Here is a 17,303-nt window from a genome sequence, read left to right as displayed (position 1 = left end):
GAGTTATCTTCTCTCTTCTCTCTACACCATCTTCAATTCTTCATGAAATCATAGCAACGTGATTGGCAATGAACGATGTGACAAGTGATCGATGCTGGCACGCATCTGGGAAATGAGTTGCTCGGGTAGCAATCTTGGGCAGCAAAATCTCTGCATGCTGCCTGCGCTAACCGCGGCTATCTGCATCATCATGCAGGGTGATTACACGATCCTTCAATCACCAGCTGGAAGGGCCAAAAGTCTCGCCTTCCCCCACGGTTTTGAGGATGGCACCATACGTGGAGTCCTGTTCACGAGGCAATAGAGTTAGTCGACGATCTTTACTGTGTGACATGACAACGAGGCATTGCAGAACCAAGCGCTCTGCGAAAGTGAGGCGGCGCGTGGGATTTCTTACCAGAGTCTCATACACGTCCACGTTGCCCCACCATTGAGGTATCGTGACGTTGGGGAGCGTGATCGCGAAGAAGATGACGATCGTGCTGATGATAAGGCCCGCGTCGAGCGCCGCAGCCGTGATGTAATTGTACGTCTTCCACCAGCCATGGAACCTCTTGCGGATGCCGTGGTTGAAGATGAGCCCGACGATGGCCCAGCTCGAGAAGCTGAGAGGAGTGGCGGGTGGCAGCCAGCCCATGGCGCCAAGCATGACCGGAGCGTGAAAAACCCGGGCAAACTTGAGCTTGAGGACCTTAATGAGGACGTAGAAAACGACGGGCAGAGCGGCGCCGATGAGCCAGAAGAAGTTGAACTTTTCGTAGATGGAGCCTGCACCAAACATTCGGCGAGGGCCAATCACACCCCATACAATCGAGCTTGAGAAGAAGGCTCTGCCGTTAGGGCAAGTGAAGTGCGCCGCTTGATGGCTATGAGATGAAGTCAGATATGAGGAGCAATGCACGACGATGGAAAGGAGAGAGTGAGAGAGGACGAAGACTTACAGCGCACAGCAATCCTCAATGTTGCCAAGAGTCCAGTTCATCACCGCGATCTGAACGAAGACAGCCCAGATGGTGGCCACAACCTGGCACCAAAACGTGATACGCGGCGGAATCTTCATGTAGTGAGCCATCTTGAGATCGCCTGAGTACGTCTGCGCCTGGCCGAGCGTGATAGTGCTGTAAACCTTGAAGATCATGACGCCGATGGGCTTTCCGGGAATCATGAAGCCAGCCAAGAAGGGAGACAGCACATTGAGAGCCAGTGGCAAGTTGGAGATGGCGAGAATCGTGCAGGTTGGCACAACGAATACCGTGGCCAGGATGTTCGCAACGAAGAAAGCCCACCAGGGAAGCTGAGAGTCGTAACCCTCCGCCGTGGCCAGTCCGAGACCGATCGCGATGACGAGAAGCACTGCGTACCACCACTCGGGCGCATCTTTATACTTCTTCATAAGCTTCAGGTGAATATCGGCCTCTTGGTTTTGGGCTGTCTTGAGTCGGTACCAGATCTCTTTGCCGTGGAAGATTGCGGTATGAACGATCGCTGCCGTCAACGCAGCAAAAGACAGACCGTAGTTGAGAGCAAAGGTGGGGGGCAGAAACAGGGGCGAATATTCCTTGTACTTCTGTTCGTCGAAGGCGTAGCCCGCGCCGAGAATCTTGCTCACGTTGTAGCTGCCTTGGGTGTTATCGTAAGTTTGAGAAGTGTTGATGGGCAGATACTCCGAGAACAACGCGCCGGTGTATGCAATACCGATGGTCGGGATGATGACGAAGGTGAAGAGACCAATCAGAACATTGATGTGAGTGTGCGTAGGCGAGAGCAGAGGGTCTCCGAGATACGCCGAGATATACGTCCAGTCGAATGTGATGGGAATCAGCGAGAGTCCAGTGAAGCCGCCGAAGAGCTGGTTCAAAACCACGTTGTTCGGTTTGATCCAAGTGATGAAAGCGAAAACGGACAACCCCTGCCAGAGAACACCCGGAATCCAGTAGTAGCAGAACATGATCCCGAGAACGTAGAAGAAGTAGCGGTATCGGCTGATCATCCAACCATTGCTGTGCGTTCCATCGCTCTTGCTCTTGTCGTGAAGAGCATAGAACAAGGAAGTGTTGGCGAACTGGTTCGGCCAGATCATCGCCGATGGCCACACGAGGAATCTGCGACAGAGACCAGCGAGCCCGATGCCGATCAGCTGCGAGCTGAGGGTGAAGAGCAGCTGGAAACCCCATCCGAGATTGATATCGTAGAAAGGCTTGCCTTGTAGAGCAAGGAGAGCGTCTGTGCTGTAGGCGTAGCCGATGGAGACGTTCGACATGAGGGTGATGACAACATGTTCCTTGATTGTGAAGGGCCCGGGGTTGAGACTCCATTGGACGCCAAACGTGTTGAAGACTTTCATGGGCATGACTCTAGCCCATAAGCATCCGATCGGGTAAACGAGCAGTTGTACAATGATGGAGGGGAAGTTGATGGCCGGACTCCTATGCAGCGCAGATAAGTCAGTCGTTTGTTATCGTGGCACAGCGAAAGCATTGATTCAGCGTACCTCATACTGAGAAACATGTTCAAACCACTGCCGATAGTCACGAAGATCATGCCCAGAACCCATGCGCGGACTGTGTTTGCGATCTCTTCGCCATCGGTGTTGCGAACTGCGGCTCTGACCTCTTCGTAAGGTGAGTCCTCTGTGAGGATGGCGTCGGCAGCAATGATCTCTTCCGAGTCGCCGTCTTCGAGAGCCTTCTTGACCATGTCGGACTTCTCCTGGGAAAGGTTCGGATCAAATTGGTGATCGCGCTGGAATCTCTCCAGGTCGTCCGCAGCTTCGGAAACACCAACTCCATGGTGCTTCTCGTCGCCGACAATGGCGGCAGGCGTCTGTGTCGGGTTTGAATGCGTCATCCTGACAGCTTGGTTGTTTTTGGGGACTGGTTGGAAGTGCAGGAACCTCAGCTCGAGGTCAGTTGAGCCCAATGGCCCTCTCCGGAATCACGAATGTCACTGGACGAGGCAGACCTGCGAGAGAGAAGAGGGGGAACATTGGCATTGCATTCCGGTCCAATGAGTCCCTCATATAAGTCAATTGGTCAATTGAGATTCATGCATGACATCTCCGAAGAAGGAAGCTGACTGCGATGCCCTTTGTAAACGATAACGGTCAGCCGAGCATTCAACCGTAACGTGCCATGGATCCCAGTCGATGAGAGATAGTTATCAAGGGCACACCGTCCCCACCCAGAAACCAATACGAATTGCGACTCGTTCATCGTCAGTTATCTAGACCGAGGCGGGGGAGGGGTGGTAAGATGGCGCCGTTTACCCCGGAAAGAGGGGGGGAGGAGGCGTTCCCGCTTATCGGCTTGACAGGTCTCGTCCCGGCACGGCGAATGCTTGTCCAATTACGGTCGAACTCTAAAGACGGTCGTTGGGATCCCATGACAACGGCGGCACGTTGCAACCGCGTGACGGCCTCTCTCCAACGATTCTCCCTACCCCGCTGGGAGATAAGGTGTGATTGTGGACGAACCCCCCTCATTTGGAACTCTGGGGGCGGCGGATGAAGGCGGAAGATACGGATTGCGCTGATAAGTCGGAGAGGCTTCCGCGGGATGACTTCCGACCTGTAAGCGTATCCGGGGAAGGGTCCGGGTTTGCCGGGAATACGGACAATTGACTGTGGGATATATCGAACCTCTGTCCTGACACAAAACGTTGACACTTACTTGTTGGTTGACGATGTGGGCAAAGAGATAGGCATGATTGTGTATGGTTTTTCATGTACGATGAAGATGAAAAAAGGCTTGCGTGTTGACTGAGACCATAGAAAAGGATAGTTAAAACCAACAACAAACATCATCTGAGAATGATGTTTCTGCTGCCCTTGCTGAAATCAATCTGTTCGCCTCGAAGCTTGCCTGCCCCAACTCGTTCGTAGACATCTTCGGCCCCACTGTCAGAAACACCGCTTATGAGAAGAACGTAACACAACTGTTGCTTCTCATCCTCCGAATCTTTGGCTCTTGCCAACACAATGCACTTCAAGGGCTTATCGAATGTTTGATCCGGATCGTCCAGCTTCACCGTTAGGTCCAGGGCATCGGAAAGATCCCAAGAGGGAGCCTCAATCTCACTAGGCAGCTCGCTGTCATTCTGCTCTTCGTTGTCGTGGGGATGATGGTTCTCAAAAGGCGAGACGATGCTATTCTCCCAATTTACGCCGCCGAATGGAACATCCATGTATCGTATTCCGCCATCGTGAGCCATCCATGACCATGTTGGCACACGACCGTGGTCAAACTTAATACGCCGCAGGTGTCGCCGCGATCGTTGCCACAAGAGACAACGAGATAAGAAGCGACTGAACACTCCATAGCCGCCCGTAGTCTTGAGAGTGCGGATCAACCTTGTCTCAAGACCTCTTATTGCGACAGGTCGGTCGGTGTTAGATGTAAGAGCGAGTTCCGAGTATTTTTCGTAGAGGTCCTGAAAGAGTTGAATCTTCATCCCCTTAGGCTGATTGTCAATTGATTGAGGAAAGTCAGAGTCTCCCAGAAATGAGGCTTTTCGACTAAACTTGGTTCAGCTCACGCGTTTGAAGAGCTAAAAAGACGTAGGCTCACTTTGTCATCTTAGTCATCGTCTCGCACCTCACTCCTTGCCCACATTCCCAATATGTCTGTTTCTTGGTAAAGTAGATTGTGCGTCGAGACAAGACACGCTCTTGCAGTACCCAAGCTCGCTGGTTCAACTCGCCTTGGTCGACGTCGGGACCAAAGTCATCCACTGAACTGCAAACGTAGTATGAGGGGCCTCTTTCGGACTTCATCTCGATGCAATGCCTCCACGGCCGTTCTTTCAGAAAGCCGTCATGTGTGTCATTAGCGCAGCTGGCTGCCAAGGTGACGTATGCAGAGCTGTAGACGCGTTCCATCAGACGAGACTCCATTTTCCAATCGTCATGATCATCTTGAACAATACAAAGTGAGTCAATCCAAAGATACTCAACCCCAAGACTTCTCGTGATCTTGACGGCGTCTAGGAAGGTTTGCGGTAACTCTTTCAACTTGATACCTTGTTGGAACGACTCAAGATTTTCCTTCAAAGTGCGGAATTTGTGATGCTGATCTGAGGAGCCCCAGCGGTGGGACAAAGCCAAGTATCTCCCTGGATTGGTCTGACCCCGGGCTGCGCAAATCAAACGGCAGTCGTCTGAGCCTTCTTTTCCGACTTCGATAACTCGCGTAGGCAAAAACGTGCGATCTTGAGTACAGCAGCTGTGTGTCTCATCGCAGCTCCGGATCCATTCCAGCAGTATTTTGATATGCGCTGGACTGTTGGGGGAAGAAAGCAGCGGAAACCCAGGTTGGACATTGGGAAGTGCCGGTGCTAGCCACATAGGTCAGTTATCAAACTCCAACGTAGCTTTTGAAACATCCTTTACATACTTGAATCAGAAAAAAACGTGGCAATGGGACGTCCAGGTCTCGTGGTTGTGATCAGATAGGTGAAGGACCGTACAAACTGAACCGCACCGCTGGTTCTGGGAATCAGAGCCTCTAATGCCATCGACAGTAGACGACAAAGGTCGCAAGTGCCAGAAATTTGCGCCAGAGAAGATGGATCATCCGAGAATGAGAACGTCGATGACCACAGCTGGATGCCACTACAACGAGTACACAGTTTTGTTGCTGGTCGACTTTCGAGTAGTGCAAAGTTACCAGGAGCCCGCGCTGCCATTTCCAGATCAGGATCGTATTCCCACTCATCGTCCAACTGAGTGTACCAAGTCAGACAATGCCTTCTCCAAGCCAAAATATGGTGGGGCGGGGGTAATTCATTTGCTTACGGGCTAGAATGTTGTTAAGGCAATTGTCCAAAATGGCAGTAATTACCAACAGCTTTGAGACTGAACAGAACCTACCGTCTGCACAACGTCAATTGAAGCCGCACGACATCAGCTGCTACAGACACTCACAAACTGTTGCGAAACAATATCAGTATGCGGTCGAAGTGCAATGGCAAAAGAACTGCTGTTACCATCTGTATCAAGAATCGTAAACATCAGCAACCGCCATAGTGTATTACATAACGGCAATTATACGCACGTACTGAAGTTGTCAGTACAATAGAACTTCTAAGTCGCCATCAAATCTCATAGGTCTTACATCTTTATTTGAATATCCACTATCGTTTACGAACTTCGGACTCGACTCTTCTATTGCCTGAGCATTGGTTATTGGAGGGGACTGAGGACCTAGGAAAGTTATTCTTCACCTCATCGATTGACGCGGCCGCGACCTCCTATACCTATTTGAGATGGATCCAGAGTGCTTCCATATCTTCCTGGTCCTCCTGAGCTTGGTGACTGGAAGTTAATCCACTGAAGCTTCGGTTTCGAGTCTCCGGACCCCAAAGCTTCTTTCCATATAGCTCTCAGTTTGGTATCCATTTCTTTGGCGGTCGCTCGATAGTTGGGATTCTCTGGGGCTTGCGTATTCATGCCATTGGTAGACGTACGAATGATTCCGGGCCCAGGGCCGTTAGCCTCGAGAAGGACGTCTGGAGTCTGAGTGCCGCTTCCAGAAGAGGATGCATTGACATTACCTACCGCCACGACGAGAAGTCTGTTGCAAATGAGATCCAAAAGACGCATTACCGCCGTGTTCCCCTCGACGCGTCTGTCTGTTCTGATAGAGTCAATCCACTTCTGGACAGCAGGCTTGATTACGGCCGTCCCAGTGTTGATCTCGAAGAACTTGCGATTTCCGTCAATGGCCGAGGTGATGTCGTTACCAAACCGCGTAAGTTGGTCTTTGCCGAACAAAATCCAGATGAGAAACTCCAGATATATACAGCCAAGAGACCAAACATCGTATCTCCTGGAACGAGGCTCATTCTTTGCCAAGACAGCCTCTGGGGGTTCGTACATGACTGTTCCGCTAACAGTTCTCGTTGCTTCGTGCCGCAAGTGGGTTGCTTGGTTGTGCACTTTGGCAAGGCCAACATCGGCAATGACAAGCCATGGTTGGGTACGCGGGTGAGTATGGCCGGTGTTTTCGAAGCACAAAATGTTCTCCGGCTTCAAATCGCCGTGTCGACATGTGTTCCGAGTTGAGTGTAGCTTTTCCATTGCACCGGCAAGCCCACAGAGTTGGTCAAATGCCCACTTGAAGAATTCTCCGTCGAGCTTTCGGGGAGGCTCGCTTTCCCAGAAATCGCGCAAGTTTCCGCCGTCGGCCCATGGGAAAACAAGAAAGTGCTTTTTGCCTCTGGTGTAATAGGCAATTGCTCTTATCAGATGCGGGTGATTGAAGTCTCGAATCATCTCCAGCACATCCGCCTCGGTCTCCGCAGCAGCTTGAAAATCTTTCTCGCTCCAATTCACATTCCTGAGCTGCTTGATGGCGACTAATGGATGCCCATTCTGATCGAGCGAGACGCGCTAGCAAATCGGTCAGTAAGTACGACATCGCTCGACTAAAGATCAGCTAATCAAAACTTACCGTTTTCGAGCCTTTCTTCAGATGGTCTTTATGAATACACCGCTGTTCTACCACACTGAAGTGACTGTCTTTGTGGCCGGCCTTTCTGTCTAGCGATGGTGTCAAATATGGCATTGGACACTTGGGGTGAAAGTCGTATTTAAACTGCTTTTCGCGAAATACTGGTGCCAAGAACCGCCATTGCGCGTTGTCGCAGAAGAAGTCGATGGTGTGTTCTTCCATGTTCTCGGAAAATAGCTGGTTTACTGTCTCTGGACTCGGAGTACGAGATGGTTGTGTCCTGACTTTCCCGCGGTCCTTATAGACAGGGAGCAGGTTGTCGACGAATTTGCAATTATAGAAGGCCTCTATTAGCTTTACTTGCCCGGTCCAGAGAAGAATGAAGAAGACTCTCATTGCCCCCTGATCTTTGCAGATAAAAGCCACGAGCTTCGCGACCTTCGTGTTGGAAATGCCTTTCGTTGAGGTCAAGATTTCAGTGACTGTCGTCTCCGTCACCAAAGATTCCATGGACGAATACGGTAGAAAGGGGTCATCCACCTTGCCTTCCATATCGTCCATGACCTCTCTGATTTGTGCTCTAAGTGCAGCCATTTCGTCGTTGCCGCGGCGTTTGTTGCTGTCGCCGGTATCTCTCCGAATACTGATGAGTGACGAGGCGGCCCTGGGGAAGGAGAATGTGCGAGAAGTTCTTGCCGTATACGAAGAACTGAATGATGGTTTTCGTATCTTGGTGCTGTGCCTTTGGCGAGGGGTATTGAGGACAGACTGGTTGACAACGCGAACGCCGTGAGATAGATCTTTTGGGGCGTAATCAGAGCTTTGGTGCTTTTCCCTAGCTGGCTCTGGCGGTTCGCTTGGTTGTCTCTTCTGTTGTGAACAGTGTCAGTCAGAACGTTCTTGCTTCTTCAATCAATATTCGAGATGTTTTTGTCACCTGAAGGACTTTACCTGTATTAAAAACAAGTCATAACACCACAACAGCTGCAGGCATTTCATAGCAGCAGGCTACGGCGAGGCAAGCATAACCCGTGATTTCAAGAGCTGAATGCTGCGAGTCTAACGAGACAGAACATTATTCGTGCGATATGTGCAATAAAGTACGTTCGTTTACGCCTGATATAGCTCCCAATCTCTCCATGGCGTTGCGGCTCTGACACCTCAGTGTTGGCAGTTCGGTTCCCCTCTTTTGCCATGTGACCCTCCACATTTGCTTGGATGCATGCAAGTATGACTACCTTATTGCATGCATCATGCTGCCTAATGACTTGGCCTTGGTCCCGGTTGATTTGACGCGGCTCTATTAGCGAAAGCATTGGTCCTTGAGCTGGAGAATGAGACCTTACAACTGCCGAGCGCCCTTGGAATTCGAATCCGAAATCGGGGCAAAATTATGAGAAGAACATGTTAGTCTAAGAGAGAATGTTGCTTCTTCTCATGTTTTGCTGTCTTTTTCAGGCATTTGGCTAGAAATGGCCGGAGGGACCGGCTGCCTCAGCTATCGCGATCCTTTCTGACCTCAACACAATCATGTCAACCCACCATCATGCAGCTTATCACCCACCATGAACTCTTATTGCGCCAGGCTGCCACTCGCCATCATTCAGTGCGCCTGGTTCGCCGAGCAAGACAAGCGGGATTTTACGCCGGAATATCTCATTTCTTTCCCCTTGCCGAGCACGAGTTTCACCGGTTGAACTAGTGATAGTGGTGTGAGGGTCGCATACTAAGGACCAACCAAAATTCAAGTCCAAGTAAACTCGGTCAAGCCTTTAGTTATAACTGCTGCATCTTATTCGCCTATTTTCGATTTCCGGGGTTTCTACACTGTTCATAGCTGCCCGAAAACATTGAAGTTGGAAGAAGAAAAGCCGCCATGAAGATTGACGTGCACACAACATATGCACCTAAATGGTCGGAAGCTTTTGACTGACATTCGCGTATGTCAGTACCCGCAAGAAAGCAGCTGGATCAGGAACCGTGGCATGATCCCGGACAGAACGCGATTGCACAGCCTACTTTACCTGCACGTAATGTCTTGTGATGATGCCTGTTCCCACAAGTCAATTGCATCTGCAGCCAGTCTTGCCAAGGAGCGGGGTCTGCATACTTCATCGAAAGAAGGGTGTGTGGCGTATCGAAAGACAATCAGGCTGGCTGATCTTGATAACTCTGGAACGCACTTGGCCATCTAACACCAACTGGTGCTCGCCTCTTTCGTATCTTCGTGGTCACCCTACTGCAGAATCATACAGGTTGCATGAACAGCTGACGCAATACCAACGCTGGGGGACGATGCCAGCGTAGTCCACCCAGGTTGTCGCCCAAGATGAAATCAAGGGAGTTCTGAAGTCTCGGCTAATGAGACCTGGACGAGGCGTCTCTGGCAACAGACACACCTGAGGGCTGTCAACGCCCGTCGCTGAGCCGTGCGGCTTGTCTGGGCTGTGCATCTGGAGGCTTCTTCTGCTGACCATGTCATCATGGTTGCCTCGAGTCGTTGCCTTGTTCTACCATCATAGCTCACAGATTATAATGCAGTTGCTGTGTCATTATATCTTAGGTCAATCGCTGAATTCATAAACCTCAGTCATCCATTCATAATTCGTATTTTCTCAGGTGTTACTCAATTCCTGAGACTGAACAGCATCAGCACGATCGACGGCGATGAAAAGATCACCAATGTCTTCCAAGTCTCTTTACACTAAGCTCAATAAGGCTATACAGTATTGCTCTATTGTTGGCGAGAGGTTTTTACCACGAGACCAATTGATCGACCTGATCACGAATGAAGCGGTTAAGGAGGAATTGCCTCGGAACTTCAAGAATCGAATCCTACCGGACGGAAAGATCAGCCAGATTGTACAAGATTCGAAAAAACTATTTGCTATTCTTGTGATCATTGGCGAATCTCATACGATAAGAAAACTAGTGAAGGATGGACTCACAGATAACGACCTGCCATTCTCCTTACCAAAGAACGCCGAGGATTGCAGTGTTCTACTATCCAGCCAAGGGAGGACCGTCAAATCGTTCGGAGATTGGAAGAACGAAGCAAAAGTGGGCGCTTTCTTGGAGAAACAATGGCTGGTTCTTGCTCCGGTACTTGATCTCTCGGGAGGCTTCATGACCGTTGATCCGAGATATCCTTTGCCGTTCATGAACGCAGATGAAGTCAGAGGTGATCATAGTAGTACCGTTTATAAGAGCGAACTCCACGCGTCGCATCAAAAGGGTCGTCAAGTACGTATACAAGAAGCAGCATCGTCACTACCGTGCCTTTGTTTTAACAGAAGTCTACAGGCTCAGAGAACCAACTTGGTGACGGCCGTGAAGGTATTCCAAAATACTGGGTACTTCAATAAGGAGCGGGAGAATTTGGAAAAGATCAGAAGTATCAAGAACGCACATCTCATCCAACATCTCATCTGCATCGACCGGAAACCTTCATTCTTCATCGTCTTTCCATGGGCAGACGGGGGGAACCTAAGAGACTTCTGGAAGCGCCATACGCCCAATCACGATCTGATTTTGTGGTCTTTGCAACAGATGCTAGGTATTAGTAGCGCCCTTGAAAGCCTTCATAGCGACAGCAACAACTTCCGTCACGGTGACTTGAAGCCCGCCAATATTCTCCACTTCAAGGACGGAGGCTTAGGCAGACTCGTCGTTGCAGACGTTGGGGTCTCTCGAATCCACAAGAATGCGACAAACTTGAGGGAGGGAGAGACGACAACCAAGGCTACTACGCTAGCATATGAGCCACCAGAGGTCTTCATAAGGAAAGGGGCACCCAGACGCCGCCGGTATGACATTTGGTCATTGGCGTGCATATATCTCGAGTTCATTATCTGGATGATTCACGGCTTCGATGCTATTCAAGGTTTCAAAAAAGCCCGTGAAGAACACTTCTTCAAGCTTCGCGAAGGCGCCAACGGTACTACAGCAGATATACATCCATCTGTCATGGAGGTCATCGAGTCACTCCGGAAAGATCCACGCTGTAAAGGCGATACTGCCCTGGGGGGTTTGATCAACTTGATCACGAAACATCTCCTACTCATCCACGCCGATGATCGTGCCACCGCGGGGGAGCTTTATGAGAAGCTGGGTAAGATCGTTCAGCGGGCCACAGAAAACCCTTCATACATCATGCATTAAGTTGGACGACTGTTTTTTGGCCGTTTCTTTCCATTCTTCTCTGCTTCTTCCGTATGGAAACATTTCTTTCTGTTAAACTTATGTACTTATATTGTCCCTTTTCTCATCATTCTATCTTATTATTGCAGCACAGCAGAGCTCAATTGTTGGCGTATGGTTTTGGTGGCGGCTTCTGGTGGCGGCTAAAGGTTGAAACTGCTGCGGTTGAATTGGGTAACTTTCTTATCTTGAACTGCTTTTCTAGCATGCAAAGTTTCTTTCTATTTCTTAACGTTTTCCCGTCGCCCGCGATTGCGTATTTCTTAAACCCATTGTAATTGAACTACACATCTGTCGAATGTATTCAAGGTCTTCTTCAGCTCGCCTCGCACTTATTGACTGGAACCGATGATTATCCTCTTGATCCGGCTTTTTTGATGCCAAGAAGCCGGGCCCCACCGACTCCGATCCCGACTCCGAGTCCGAAATCCTCTGGCCGATCCCGCAACTCCTGACTTGACGCGATGAGCTTCCTGCGGCCAACATTCTATGGATATAGATTTAAGTCAAAACAATTACCTGAAGTAGCTTTTAAAACATTTCTTCTCCGCGTTTATCCTGTACCATAAAACGGTCATCCGCCGTGCTCACTTTTCTTTCACATTCATAGCAATCAACACCGGTAAAGACCAACAAGTTTCAACGAGGGCGATCACGACTCGGATATCTTTTGCATTGCGTTTGCATTTGGGTACCATTCCTTTTCCTCTTTTTGATTGCAAAGGCGCGCCTTATTTTGACATATGACGGTAAATTGGTATCTCAATCGCGTATCTGATGCGTGCAATAGCGCCCGCCGCGATGGTATCCATTGAGCGCACCAATCACATAGCTTTCAAGCACGAAGAGACACCTCCCAAAAGTTCCCCGTAACCCCTGTGCTTATGCCTCTTAGCGAGCGGGCAGCGGCCCAGAACATCCAATGTCACAAGGCCCCCTCGGGGTCGGGCAGAGACATTGCTCCCGATAATGATTTATCGCTCAATTCAATTCGATCCGGTGTTGGAAATTGATATTTAAGAGACGGTAGTCCGGTTCTGAATAGTATGTAACTTCTGTGTCCATTGGCACTTCTCTTCGACACCCGCCGTGCGATCACTTACTGAACCTGACTTAAATCACTCAGCCATGCACATACGCGCAGTCACTCACGCCGACATCCCTGCGATCACCGACATTGGTGACACGGCCTTCATCGATGCCGAGCTGAACGTTTATCTCTATCCTTACCGACGGGAATTCCCCGAATCCTGGCGCGCTCGCATGGTGCGCAGCACACAACTCTCCCTTGCAAAACCCGGAACTCATACATTCGTCTGCGTCACAGATGATGAGGACCCGACAGACTGGCCGCGAAATCAAGTTGTCGGCTACGCTCGGTGGGACTGGAACGGCCCGGCCGACGACCCTCTCACCACCAAGTGGCGCCAGAATAACACTGGATTCCTGAAGACGGTCGAGCGAACGGTGCTGGACTGGCAAGGTCGATACATCAAATATTTCCGGCTCGACAAGTCTGCCTCGTACGAGCACCACGCTGTCTTTGAGAAGGAAGGCGCCGAGGCCGGAAATCCATACGCGCCACTCAAGTCGTTTTGGCTCTTGGAGGTGCTCGGAGTGCATCCCGACTGGCAGGGCAAGGGGGTGGGCAAGAAACTGATGCAGTGGGGGCTAGAGCGGTCTGATGAAGACAAAGTTCCCATCGTTCTCATCGCCACGACTGATGGTCAGCGGTTGTACACGAAATTAGGCTTTGATGTTGTCAATTGGGCAACGACGAGGTCTTTCACTTGGGCGGAAGGAGGAGCCGTCATGATCCGGGATGTGGACGGCACTTACACGCGGAAGACGACGGGTGAAGAGGCGACGAAGAACTTCTTCGGCAAACAGAGGCCGATCGGGGCCGTTTACAAGTAATTGGCCTCGTGTATTGTTCGTCAGTTCAGACCCTGCAATGCGACTGGTAAAGACATGCGCCTCTCACGCCAGGCTTCACAGCATTGAAGTCACGAATCATCCAGCATACTGATAGTGTGTCATGGGCTGCTCAAGTTGACGGGTAACTCTCCTTGTCCTCACGCTGGCCAAGCATCTAGCTGCTCTGTAGCTCTTTGCTCAACTCTATCTGTCTTGTACAGTGGAATTACATGTCAGGTTGAGTGACCACACGACAGTTCATAAATAGTTCATTACGTTCAAACGCTCAACCGTCCGTTCCAAATGTCAATCGCTACTTGATACCCGCATCCTCGACCTGTTCACTCCTGACTGCTGTTACAACGTCCATCTGAATGTGTGGACCCTCCGCAAGATTCTGCGACTCATGAGCTGGGACTTCAACCGAACGTGCAATGGGCATGTCGTGCATACTGGCATATGACCTCCCCCAACCTCGTTGGCCTCCGTGTTGCCACCACCACCACTGCTTCCGCCTGCTTCCTGGTGTGATTTCCCAGATTGGGACCCTTCTGCTCGCGGGTCCGCTGATGATGACGGTGTTGCCGAACTCGCGTATCGGAGTTCTCATAAAGGCGAATCTGTCGAGTCCTGCATTGTGTGCGTCTTGCGGGGCGCTGAAGAGGATCGTGGTTGTCCATAGAATCGAGTTGAACAAGCCGTTCAGAGCAAGAACTGACCCTGCAAAGGCGAAGTAAGGAATGCCCAGGTCAATCCCCTGTAGGGCGGTGATGCGCCCGACCACAAGTGGAACGCTACATGCTATGTAGACGAAAGGGTAGGCCAGGAAGGCGGGATGATATCCGGACGGCTGTCGTTCGTCCGGTTGTTCGTTGCTTTCGGGTGCCGTAACGGGCATTGAGCTTTGTGTTGAAGATCGCTTGTCGGGTAAATGGCGACAGCTTCGATTCTGACGCCACAGAGTCCAGAAAGTGAAGGAGTAGAGGATTATTGTGATGGCGATCGAGACTATAACCCAGAAGTAATGGGCCCAGAGACGCCATGGGTCGTATGCGCTTGATATCCAACACCTGAAGGAAGACATAGTCCATATCAGCTTATTCACATAGCGAAGAGAAGATATGAATGGCAGTCAGAGGGAATTGAACGAGGTTCTTACCACACGTTGGCTCTCATGAAGAAAGATTCTCCAGGAACCGCTGGATCCGCCTCAGCGGTCCGCACCCCCGCCCCGTTGACGCTGAAATCGAAGATCCAAAGTGCGGCAATAGCTGTGTATACCGCCCATGGCGGAGGCTTTACCCCCAAGCCTACTGTCAAAAACGTGTTGACAGATATAACTGCGAGGAAGAGGCTAGCTGCCAGATTGCTCGTCGAACCTAGCCAACCCTGTGCCCAGCAGACTGGTGATGGCGCCACTATGCCATCCACTGCCACCCAATAAAAGCTCAACCCGTACGCGAGAGCCTCCATCATGTCTGCAAGTAGGAGGTTGTAAACCAAGATCGGGAACGGGTTGCGGACTTCGGGTTCGGGCTCCGACTCGGGCGACTGAGATCTGGTGTCCGGCGGAGGTCGCTCTTGTGCTTCCGCCGCTAATCTGTCGAGCTCCAAAATCCGATCAAACCCAGTGGCCCCGGAGCATGGAGCATCAAGCCCGAGGGACAGGTCCGGGAATTGTGGAGCGGCGGCCGTGGCGGCGGAGGCATTTCGTCGGTGGGCCTTGCGTCTCTTCCGTTTCCTCTCTTCCAGCCGTTCAGATAGTAACTTGTACGAGATGAAAAGCCAAAGCGCGGTCGTAGACAGTAGAGAGAGAAATGAGAAGGACGTCAGTATGATCAACCCAGCGCGATGGTTGCTCGGGAGAGGCGCCAATGTTCCGCGTTGCGCCGCATCTGACATGGTGAACGGACATCTGAGAAAGCCATTGACGCCCGATAACAGCTTCTCATCGGGACTGGAGGTTCGTGGGCAGCAAATATAACGCACCCCCTCACAGTATATGAACATGTGCGCGTTCCCGGGGAGCTGGGTAGGAGCTGGTCTTCTTAGAATCTTCTTCCAAGCTACGACGGAAGCTTGATTCATGCTTTGGGATGGCCGAAACTCTTTAGCAGCTACGCCAATGGGCGCACGGGGTACTGTGAACGATCCGACGTAAGTCGCGTCGCTCCAAAGTCTAAGTCATCAGCACGCCCTAAAGTAGACTGTTTCATACTTCTTCACCTCCTAGTAAATGACGGTCATCCCTCGTACCAAGCTACATGACACATGTGGTGTCCTAAAGGCAAAAAAGCATAGCGCCTATTGCTGTACTAGGGCGCCATACTGCGCTTTGGATTGGCCTTGGGTTTCTTGTTGCGGAAAAGAAATCCGAAATTACGCGCCGTCCACTTAGAGAACAGCTCCGGGGGAACCAGCGCCTCGAAGCATGGGTTTCCAAGGATGAATGACTTGTGCCTCCGATCACCCGATATTCTCGCAAACTGATCAGCACGAGCTGTATCTCTTGGGGACGAAAATAAGCTTCGTGATGACTGGCAATTGAGCCGAGTTGAATGGCGCCATGACTCTGCCGCAGCTGTGCTGCTGTTCGGACTGCGGAGAGGTGAAGTTGCGATGAGCTTTGAGTGGGTGACTGAGTCGAAGTCTCGATTCATATCAGTTGGAGTGAGACTGAGATGATGCTATTTATGTGCGAGCTTTGGCCGTCTTGAAGGCTCCCGAAGATAATGTGACAATTCAAGTATTGACCTGAGAGATCTCATTAATTCACGCCCGGCGACAACTAGCAGGTGCGGCCAGAATCCAATCATTCATGCCACTTGAACATAATACCGGCCTCATGACATTTCCCGAGCATTCTACACCGTCTTTGGGCAAGCTCTGCTTGGGTTCGATGTTCGAGCGCAGCAGACTGGATGTCGTGTTTTACGAATACGACAGCAATGGCGACGGTCACGCCGCAAGTGTGGGCATTTTCTGAACTATTCAAAAAGCAAGCGTTTGAAACACCATTCCTTCGCAAGTACGGATTCCTCCGCCTTGAGTACAATAGTACTCGACATCACGGCCCATGTGGTTCATGTGGTTGTAGGTTGACGTGCATCAAATGTGGTCCATCTGCTCCGTAGGAGCAGTCCACTCCCTGGAGATGGGTGTATGTGTGTACAGTTTAGGCAAAAACCCGAAAATGATGCCGGAAGATTGTTTTTGAGGAATAGGCTGGGAATTTCAGTATCGTCAGTCCTGCGGACCATCGGAAGAGCTGGCAATGTCATTGTTCGTCGCATCTTGGTCTTGAAATACGATGCTTTCGATGGAATTGATGTAAGTTGGTCACCATGAATCAACATAGCTGGAAAAGCTCGACCATTGGACTTGACCGGTTATTCTAAAGGCCTCGTCTAGCTTTGCGGCTCGCGTTGCCCTCCACATGACCCGGGCTAAATCTCACTGACAATTTTAGGTTGCGCAGTAAGTCATGCCAGACAAGACGGCCAAGACAATGGCAACGCCTGCAACTCCTCCTGTAGGGCTGAGAACGTTGGTAGCATGAGGCTGCGGATAACTACCACGAGGACCGCATCGCATGCTCTGCGACCAACAGGAGACTTGTGGCAACCCCATCCATCACCTCACAAACAACCTGATGCATTGAAATACATGACGATTTAAAATACACCAAGAGTAATCATTGTAACTACTCGCACCTATTGAAGAGATTACAGCTTGCTT

The 17,303-nt window shown here is 50.7% G+C and overlaps 4 protein-coding genes across 4 annotated transcripts; 1 reads left to right on the top strand and 3 right to left on the bottom strand.

Moving 5' to 3' along the window:
* Window positions 1–217: 217 nt before the first annotated feature.
* On the bottom strand, window positions 218–2,847 carry CkaCkLH20_03596 (OPT family small oligopeptide transporter; the record flags this gene model as incomplete). Its single annotated transcript, XM_038886315.1, has 4 exons — window positions 218–286; window positions 398–866; window positions 942–2,426; window positions 2,492–2,847. 4 exons carry the CDS (start codon window positions 2,845–2,847, stop codon window positions 218–220), a joined length of 2,379 nt encoding a protein of 792 aa, XP_038748157.1.
* A 951-nt stretch (window positions 2,848–3,798) lies between these two features.
* CkaCkLH20_03595 (protein kinase domain-containing protein) lies at window positions 3,799–7,670 on the bottom strand (the record flags this gene model as incomplete). The annotated part of the gene is made up of 3 exons (XM_038886314.1): window positions 3,799–4,100; window positions 6,463–7,387; window positions 7,449–7,670. The coding sequence occupies 3 exons, from the start codon at window positions 7,668–7,670 to the stop codon at window positions 3,799–3,801; spliced, it is 1,449 nt and encodes a 482-aa protein (XP_038748156.1).
* A 5,106-nt stretch (window positions 7,671–12,776) lies between these two features.
* On the top strand, window positions 12,777–13,565 carry CkaCkLH20_03594 (GNAT family protein; the record flags this gene model as incomplete). The annotated part of the gene is made up of 1 exon (XM_038886313.1): window positions 12,777–13,565. One exon carries the CDS (start codon window positions 12,777–12,779, stop codon window positions 13,563–13,565), a length of 789 nt encoding a protein of 262 aa, XP_038748155.1.
* Window positions 13,566–13,878: 313 nt separating this feature from the next.
* On the bottom strand, window positions 13,879–14,463 carry CkaCkLH20_03593 (uncharacterized protein; the record flags this gene model as incomplete). The annotated part of the gene is made up of 1 exon (XM_038886312.1): window positions 13,879–14,463. One exon carries the CDS (start codon window positions 14,461–14,463, stop codon window positions 13,879–13,881), a length of 585 nt encoding a protein of 194 aa, XP_038748154.1.
* Window positions 14,464–17,303: the final 2,840 nt, after the last annotated feature.

This window comes from Colletotrichum karsti (assembly GCF_011947395.1).
Source record: "Colletotrichum karsti strain CkLH20 chromosome Unknown Scaffold9, whole genome shotgun sequence".
NCBI lineage: Eukaryota > Fungi > Ascomycota > Sordariomycetes > Glomerellales > Glomerellaceae > Colletotrichum > Colletotrichum karsti.
The sequence above is the reverse complement of the archived record's forward strand: the minus strand, read 5'-3'. Positions and strand labels throughout refer to the sequence as shown.